The 10,000-nt window shown below is 46.4% G+C and overlaps 1 protein-coding gene across 1 annotated transcript in view; it reads left to right on the forward strand.

The window, feature by feature from the left end:
• ppp1r14c (protein phosphatase 1, regulatory (inhibitor) subunit 14C) overlaps positions 1-10,000 on the forward strand; it is a 36,244-nt gene that overhangs the window by 13,533 nt on the left and 12,711 nt on the right. Inside the window, exon 3 of the mRNA XM_036976422.2 lies at positions 1,437-1,469. Coding sequence (XP_036832317.1) covers positions 1,437-1,469 — 33 coding nt within the window. The remainder of the gene's footprint in view (positions 1-1,436; positions 1,470-10,000) is intronic.

Genomic DNA, 10,000 nt, shown 5'->3' on the forward strand with positions numbered 1-10,000 from the left:
TCATCCTTGTAACGGTCTCTGTCGTATGTCCTCACCTCCTGTAACGGTCTCTGTCGTATGTCCTCACCTCCTGTAACGGTCTCTGTCGTATGTCGTCACCTCCTGTAACGGTCTCTGTCGTATGTCCTCACCTCCTGCAACGGTCTCTGTCGTATGTCCTCACCTTCTGTAACAGTCTCTGTCGTATGTCCTCACCTCCTGTAACAGTCTCTGTCATCCCTGTTACAGTCTCTGTCGTATGTCGTCACCTCCTGTAACAGTCTCTGTCGTCCCTGTAATGGTCTCTGTCGTATGTCCTCACCCCTGTAACGGTCTCTGTCGTATGTCCTCACCTCCTGTAACAGTCTCTGTCATATGTCCTCACCCCTGTAACGGTCTCTGTCGTCCCTGTAACCGTCTCTGTCGTATATGTCCTCACCCCCTGTAACAGTCTCTGTCGTATGTCCTCACCCCTGTAACGGTCTCTGTCGTCCCTGTAACAGTCTCTGTTGTATGTCCTCACCCCCTGTAACGGTCTCTGTCGTCCCTGTAACAGTCTCTGTCATATGTCCTCACCTCCTGTAACGGTCTCTGTCGTATGTCCTCACCTCCTGTAACGGTCTCTGTCGTATGTCCTCACCCCCTGTAACGGTCTCTGTCGTATGTCCTCACCCCCTCACCCCCTGTCGTATGTCCTCACCTCCTGTAACGGTCTCTGTCGTATGTCCTCACCCCCTGTAACGGTCTCTGACATCCCTGTAACAGTCTCTGTCGTATGTCCTCACCTCCTGTAACGGTCTCTGTCGTATGTCCTCACCTCCTGTAACGGTCTCTGTCGTCCCTGTAACGGTCTCTGTCGTCCCTGTAACGGTCTCTGTCGTCCCTGTAACGGTCTCTGTCGTATGTCCTCACCTCCTGTAACGGTCTCTGTCGTCCCTGTAACGGTCTCTGTCGTATGTCCTCACCTCCTGTAACGGTCTCTGTCGTCCCTGTAACGGTCTCTGTCGTATGTCCTCACCTCCTGTAACGGTCTCTGTCGTCCCTGTAACGGTCTCTGTCGTATGTCCTCACCTCCTGTAACGGTCTCTGTCGTCCCTGTAACGGTCTCTGTCGTCCCTGTAACGGTCTCTGTCGTATGTCCTCACCTCCTGTAACGGTCTCTGTCGTCCCTGTAACGGTCTCTGTCGTCCCTGTAACGGTCTCTGTCGTATGTCCTCACCTCCTGTAACGGTCTCTGACATCCCTGTAACAGTCTCTGTCGTATGTCCTCACCTCCTGTAACGGTCTCTGTCGTATGTCCTCACCTCCTGTAACGGTCTCTGTCGTCCCTGTAACGGTCTCTGTCGTATGTCCTCACCCCCTGTAACGGTCTCTGTCGTATGTCCTCACCTCCTGTAACGGTCTCTGTCGTATGATATGGAACATAAAACACGTATTGTCCTTCTCTCTCTCAACAGGAATCCTTAATGGACTGCTATAAACCCACGGAGGTGAGTAGCGATCTCTGTCTCTCTGTCTCTGTCTCTGTCTCGTGGGCGAGCTGAGTGTTTAGGTGGGACGGTAGGCGAGCTGAGTGTTTGGGTGGGACGGGGGGCGAGCTGAGTGTTTGGGTAGGATGGGGGGCGAGCTGAGTGTTTGGGTAGGACGGGGGGGCGATCTGAGTGTTTGGGTGAGACGGGGGGCGAGCTGAGTGTTTGGGTAGGACGGGGGGCGAGCTGAGTGTTTGGGTAGGACGGGGGGGCGAGCTCAGTGTTTGGGTGGGACGGGGGGCGAGCTGAGGGTTGTGGTGGGACGTCGGGCGAGCTGAGTGTTTGGGTGGGACGGTGGGCGAGCTGAGTGTTTGGGTGGGATGGGGGGCGAGCTGAGTGTTTGGGTAGGACGGGGGGGCGAGCTGAGTGTTTGGGTGGGACGGGGGGACGGGGGGCGAGCTGAGTGTTTGGGTGGGATGGTGGGCGAGCTGAGTGTTTGGGTGGGACGGTGGGCGAGCTGAGTGTTTGGGTAGGACAGGGGGCGAGCTGAGTGTTTGGGTGGGATGGGGGGCGAGCTGAGTGTTTGGGTAGGACGGGGGGCGAGCTGAGTGTTTGGGTAGGACGGGGGGGCGAGCTGAGTGTTTGGGTGGGACCCCATTTTGACTCTACACTCTGCGAACCAAATCAAATCAAATCAAATGTATTTATATATCCCTTCGTACATCAGCTGATATCTCAAAGTGCTGTACAGAAACCCAGCCTAAAACCCCAAACAGCAAGCAATGCAGGTGTAGAAGCATGGTGGCTTCCCTAGAAAGGCCAGAACCTAGGAAGAAACCTAGAGAGGAACCAGGCTATGTGGGGTGGCCAGTCCTCTTCTGGCTGTGCCGGGTGGAGATTATAAACCTAGAGAGGAACCAGGCTATGTGGGGTGGCCAGTCCTCTTCTGACTGTGCCGGGTGGAGATTATAACAGAACATGGCCAAGATGTTCAAATGTTCATAAATGACCAGCATGGTCGAATATTAATAAGGCAGAACAGTTGAAACTGGAGCAGCAGCACGGCCAGGTGGACTGGGGACAGCAAGGAGTCATCATGTCAGGTAGTCCTGAGGCATGGTCCGAGGGCTCAGGTCCTCCGAGAGAGAGAAAGAAAGAGAGAAAGAGAGAATTAGAGAGAGCATACTTAAATTCACACAGGACACCGAATAGGACAGGAGAAGTACTCCAGATATAACAAACTGACCCTAGCCCCCCGACACATAAACTACTGCAGCATAAATACTGGAGGCTGAGACAGGAGGGGTCAGGAGACACTGTGGCCCCATCCGAGGACACCCCCGGACAGGGCCAAACAGGAAGGATATAACCCTACCCACTTTGCCAAAGCACAGCCCCCACACCACCAGAGGGATATCTTCAACCACCAACTTACCATCCTGAGACAGGCCGAGTATAGCCCACAAAGATCTCCGCCACGGCACAACCCAAGGGGGGGCGCCAACCCAGACAGGAAGATCAACCCCATTCTGACTGTACACTCTGCACACATCAACCCCATTCTGACTGTACACTGTAAAATACACAACCCCATTCTGACTGTACACTGTAAAAGACACAGCCCCAATCTGACTGTACTCTAAAAGACACAACCCTATTCTGACTGTACACTGTAAAAGACACAACCCCATTCTGACTGTACTCTAAAAGACACAACCCCATTCTGACTGTACTCTAAAAGACACAACCCCATTCTGACTGTACTCTAAAAGACACAACCCCATTCTGACTGTACACTCTAAAAGACACAACCCCATTCTGACTGTACACTGTAAAAGACACAACCCCATTCTGACTGTACACTGTAAAAGACACAACCCCATTCTGACTGTACTCTAAAAGACACAACCCCATTCTGACTGTACTCTAAAAGACACAACCCCATTCTGACTGTACACTCTAAAAGACACAACCCCATTCTGACTGTACACTGTAAAAGACACAACCCCATTCTGACTGTACACTGTAAAAGACACAACCCCATTCTGACTGTACTCTAAAAGACACAACCCCATTCTGACTGTACTCTAAAAGACACAACCCCATTCTGACTGTACTCTAAAAGACACAACCCCATTCTGACTGTACACTCTAAAAGACACAACCCCATTCTGACTGTACACTGTAAAAGACACAACCCCATTCTGACTGTACTCTAAAAGACACAACCCCATTCTGACTGTACTCTAAAAGACACAACCCCATTCTGACTGTACACTCTAAAAGACACAACCCCATTCTGACTGTACACTGTAAAAGACACAACCCCATTCTGACTGTACACTGTAAAAGACACAACCCCATTCTGACTGTACTCTAAAAGACACAACCCCATTCTGACTGTACACTGTAAAAGACACAACCCCAATCTGACTGTACTCTAAAAGACACAACCCCATTCTGACTGTACACTGTAAAAGACACAACCCCATTCTGACTGTACACTGTAAAAGACACAACCCCAATCTGACTGTACTCTAAAAGACACAACCCCATTCTGACTGTACACTGTAAAAGACACAACCCCATTCTGACTGTACACTGTAAAATACACAACCCCATTCTGACTGTACACTGTAAAAGACCCCAATCTGACTGTACTCTAAAACACACAACCCCATTCTGACTGTACACTGTAAAAGACAACCCCAATCTGACTGTACTCTAAAAGACAGTGAGCGAGCGTGCGTGCGGTTTGAGCCCGACGGCATTAGGGTCAGTTTGAAACAGCAGCAAGGTCACTGGTATGCATGATGGGCGTCCAGCCAAGCTGACAGCGGTTGATGTGCATCACACACAATCACAGCATTAATCCCTAGAGCGGTGTTTCTCAAACTCTGTCCCGGGGCCCCTTCTGGGTACACCTTTTTTTTCCTTGCCCTAGCATTACACACCTAGCATTACACACCTAGCATTACACACCTAGCATTACACACCTAGCATTACACACCTAGCATTACACACCTAGCATTACACACCTAGCATTACACACCTAGCATTACACAGCTAGCATTACACACCTAGCATTACACACCTAGCATTACACACCTAGCATTACACACCTAGCATTACACACCTAGCATTACACACCTAGCATTACACACCTAGCATTACACACCTAGCATTACACAGCTGATTCAACTAACCAACTCGTTATTAAATAAAACGTGATGATTTGAGTCAGCTGTGTAGCGCCAGGGCGTAAAACCAAAAGGTGTCCCCACTGATGTAGAAGCTGCACGTCGGAGTGGTCTTCACTCCTTTTAAAACGCGTTCTATAGACCTTGGTATTTGCACTGGTTGGTATTTGTATATGTTTGGTTGAGTATGTTTGGCATACGTCCTTCATGCCACTTATTCCATTGCATTGTGGGAATTTGTCTGACTGTCTGACCTGCACTTGTGATCCAGTAGTTTTTATGCGATGGTCGTTTTAATGTTATCAGCATTTTTTGGGCGGCGGGGTAGCCTAGTGGTTAGAGTGTAGAGGCGGTAGGGTAGCCTAGTGGTTAGAGTGTAGAGGCGGTAGGGTAGACTAGTGGTTAGAGTGTAGAGGCGGTAGGGTAGACTAGTGGTTAGAGTGTAGAGGCGGTAGGGCAGCCTAGTGGTTAGAGTGTAGAGGCGGTAGGGTAGACTAGTGGTTAGAGTGTAGAGGCGGTAGGGTAGACTAGTGGTTAGAGTGGAGGGGCGGCAGGGTAGCCTAGTGGTTAGAGTGTAGCGGCGGTATGGTAGACTAGTGGTTAGAGTGTAGAGGCGGTAGGGTAGACTAGTGGTTAGAGTGTAGAGGCGGCAGGGTAGCCTAGTGGTTAGAGCGTTGGACTAGTAACCGAAAGGTTGCAAGATCGAATCCCCGAGCCGCTGAACAAGGCAGATAACCCACTGTTCCTAGGCCGTCATTGAAAATAAGAATTTGTCTTTAACTGACTTGCCTTTTGTATTGCAGTCGCAAAAACCATTAAGCGCTGTTATGATTATGGCTCTCATGAGGAGCGCCACAGGACAGGAAGACCCAGCTGGATAATAGGAAGAATCTGCTGCAGAGGATAATTAGAGTTAACTGCACCTCAGATTGCAGCCCAAATAAATGCTTCACAGAGTTGAAGTAAAAAACACATCTCGACATCAACTGTTCAGAGGAGACTGCGTGAATCAGGCCTTCATGGTTGAATTGCTGCAAAGGAACCACTACTAAAGGACACCAAGAAGAATACGAGACTTACTTGGGCCAAGAAACACGAGCAATGGACATTAGACTGGTGGAAATCTGTGCTTTGGTCCGATGAGTCGAAATGTGAGATTTTTGGTTCCAATCGTCGTGTCTTTGTGAGACTCAAAGTAGGTGAATGGATGATCTCCACATGTGTGGTTCCCACCGTGAAGCATGTAGGAGGAGGTGTGATGGTGTGGGGGTGCTTTGCTGTCAGTGATTTATTTAGAGTTCAAGGCACACTTAACCAGCATGGCTACTACAGCATTCTGCAGCGATAAGCCATCCCATCTGGTTTCCGCTTAGTGGGACTATCATTTGTTTTCAATGTGACGGCAGGTAGCCTAGTGGTTAGAGTGTAGAGGCGGTAGGGTAGACTAGTGGTTAGAGTGTAGAGGCGGTAGGGTAGACTAGTGGTTAGAGTGTAGAGGCGGTAGGGTAGACTAGTGGTTAGAGTGTAGAGGCGGTAGGGTAGACTAGTGGTTAGAGTGGAGGGGCGGCAGGGTAGCCTAGTGGTTAGAGTGTAGCGGCGGTATGGTAGACTAGTGGTTAGAGTGTAGAGGCGGTAGGGTAGACTAGTGGTTAGAGTGTAGAGGCGGCAGGGTAGCCTAGTGGTTAGAGCGTTGGACTAGTAACCGAAAGGTTGCAAGATCGAATCCCCGAGCCGCTGAACAAGGCAGATAACCCACTGTTCCTAGGCCGTCATTGAAAATAAGAATTTGTCTTTAACTGACTTGCCTTTTGTATTGCAGTCGCAAAAACCATTAAGCGCTGTTATGATTATGGCTCTCATGAGGAGCGCCACAGGACAGGAAGACCCAGCTGGATAATAGGAAGAATCTGCTGCAGAGGATAATTAGAGTTAACTGCACCTCAGATTGCAGCCCAAATAAATGCTTCACAGAGTTGAAGTAAAAAACACATCTCGACATCAACTGTTCAGAGGAGACTGCGTGAATCAGGCCTTCATGGTTGAATTGCTGCAAAGGAACCACTACTAAAGGACACCAAGAAGAATACGAGACTTACTTGGGCCAAGAAACACGAGCAATGGACATTAGACTGGTGGAAATCTGTGCTTTGGTCCGATGAGTCGAAATGTGAGATTTTTGGTTCCAATCGTCGTGTCTTTGTGAGACTCAAAGTAGGTGAATGGATGATCTCCACATGTGTGGTTCCCACCGTGAAGCATGTAGGAGGAGGTGTGATGGTGTGGGGGTGCTTTGCTGTCAGTGATTTATTTAGAGTTCAAGGCACACTTAACCAGCATGGCTACTACAGCATTCTGCAGCGATAAGCCATCCCATCTGGTTTCCGCTTAGTGGGACTATCATTTGTTTTCAATGTGACGGCAGGTAGCCTAGTGGTTAGAGTGTTGGGCTAGGAACCGAAAGGTTGCTTGCTAGATCATATCCCAGAGCTGACAAGCTACAAATCTGTTGTTCTGCCCCTGAACAAGGTAGTTAACCCACTGTTCCTAGGCCGTCATTGTAAGTAAGAATTTGTTCTTAACTAACTTGCCTTGTTAAATTAATAAATAAAATAAAAAGCAATGACCCAACACACCTCCAGGCTGTGAAGGGCTATTTGACCAAGAAGGAGAGTGATGGAGTGCTGCATCAGATGACCTGGCCTCCACAATCACCTGACCTCAACTCATTTAAGATGGTTTGGGATGAGTTGAACTGCAGAGTGAAGGAAAAGCAGTCAACAAGTGCTCAGCATATGTGGGAACTCCTTCAAGAGTGTTGGAAAAGCATTCCTCAAGAAGCTGGTTGAGAGAATACCAAGAGTGTGCAAAACTGTCAACATTAGCATGAACAGCATTAGCGTAAGCAACAATAGTGGGAACAAAATTAGCTTGAACAACATTAGCACGCACAACATTAGTGTGAGCATCATTAGCGTGAGCAACATTAGCGTGAGCAACATTAGCGTGCACAACATTAGTGTGAGCATCATTAGCGTGAACAAACAACATTAGCGTGAGCAACAATAGCGTGAGCAACATTAGCATGAACAAACAACATTAGCGTGAGCAAACAACAATAGCGTGAACAACATTAGCATGAACAAACAACAATAACGTGAACAACATTAGCGTGAACAATATTAGCGTGAACAACATTAGTATGAACAAACAACATTAGCGTGAACAACATTAGTATGAATAAACAACAATAGCGTGAGCAACATTAGCGTGAACAACATTAGTATGAACAACATTAGCATGAACAAACAACATTAGCGTGAGCAACATTAGCATGAACAACATTAGCGTGAACAACATTAGCATGAACAACAATAGCGTGAGCAACATTAGCATGAACAAACAACATTAGCGTGAGCAACATTAGCATGAACAACATTAGCGTGAACAACATTAGCATGAACAACATTAGCGTGAGCATCATTAGCGTGAACAAACCACATTAGCGTGAGCAATCAACAATAGCGTGAACAAAATTAGCATTAAAAAACAACATTAGCGTGAGCAACATTAGAGTGAACAAACAACAATAGCGTGAACAAACAACATTAGTATGAACAACATTAGCATGAACAAACAACATTAACGTGAACAACAATAGCGTGAACAACATTAGCATGAACAAACGGCATTAGTGTGAACAACAGCATAAACAAACAACAATAGCGTGAACAACAGCATGAACAAACAACATTAGCGTGAACAACAATAGCGTGAACAAACGGCATTAGTGTGAACAACAGCATAAACAAACAACATTAGTGTGAACAACAGCATAAACAAACGGCATTAGTGTGAACAACAGCATAAACAAACAACATTAGTGTGAACAACAGCATGAACAAACAACATTAGTGTGAACAACAGCATAAACAAACAACATTAGTGTGAACAACAGCATGAACAAACAACATTAGTGTGAACAACAGCATGAACAAACAACATTAGTGTGAACAACAGCATAAACAAACAACATTAGTGTGAACAACAGCATGAACAAACAACATTAGTGTGAACAACAGCATAAACAAACAACATTAGTGTGAACAACAGCATGAACAAACAACATTAGTGTGAACAACAGCATGAACAAACAACATTAGTGTGAACAACAGCATAAACAAACAACATTAGTGTGAACAACAGCATGAACAAACAACATTAGTGTGAACAACAGCATAAACAAACAACATTAGTGTGAACAACAGCATAAACAAACAACATTAGTGTGAACAACAGCATGAACAAACAACATTAGTGTGAACAACAGCATGAACAAACAACATTAGTGTGAACAACAGCATAAACAAACAACATTAGTGTGAACAACAGCATGAACAAACAACATTAGTGTGAACAACAGCATGAACAAACAACATTAGTGTGAACAACAGCATGAACAAACAACATTAGTGTGAACAACAGCATAAACAAACAACATTAGTATGAACAAACAACAATAGCGTGAGCAACATTAGCGTGAACAACATTAGGATGAACAAACAACAATAGCGTGAGCAACATTAGCGTGAACAACATTAGGATGAACAAACAACATTAGCGTGAGCAACATTAGCGTGAACAACATTAGGATGAACAAACAACATTAGCGTGAGCAACATTAGCGTGAACAACATTAGGATGAACAAACAACAATAGCATGAACAAACAACATTAGCGTGGTCTGTCTGTCTGTCTGCACAGAATACATACCCACAAACTATCTCTCTGTCTGTCTGTCTGTCTGTCTGTCTGTCTGTCTGTCTGTCAGCACAGAATACATACCCACAAACTATCTCTCTGTCTGTCTGTCTGTCTGTCTGTCTGTCAGCACAGAATACATACCCACAAACTATCTCTCTGTCTGTCTGTCTGTCTGTCTGTCTGTCTGTCTGTCTGTCTGTCTGTCAGCACAGAATACATACCCACAAACTCTCTCTCTGTCTCTGTCTGTCTGTCTGTCTGTCTGCCTGCCTGTCTGTCTGTCTGTCTCTCTGTCTGTCTGTCTGTCTGTCTGTCTGTCTGTCAGCATACCCACGAGTACTTTTTGACTCACATTGTATAAATTGTAGTTTTATTTGTGAGCTACATTGAATATATTTACAGATCGTGGGTGTATTTCAGACTTATGCTGAACAAGCATACGTTTGGATCATGGTTTCAATATTTTATTATATACAGTGCCTTGCGAAAGTATTCGGCCCCCTTGAACTTTGCGACCTTTTGCCACATTTCAGGCTTCAAACATAAAGATATAAAACTGTATTTGTTTGTGAAGAATCAACAACAAGTGGG

Source organism: Oncorhynchus mykiss, chromosome 4, assembly GCF_057628025.1.
Source record: "Oncorhynchus mykiss isolate SJ-2025 chromosome 4, ASM5762802v1, whole genome shotgun sequence".
Classification (NCBI taxonomy): domain Eukaryota; kingdom Metazoa; phylum Chordata; class Actinopteri; order Salmoniformes; family Salmonidae; genus Oncorhynchus; species Oncorhynchus mykiss.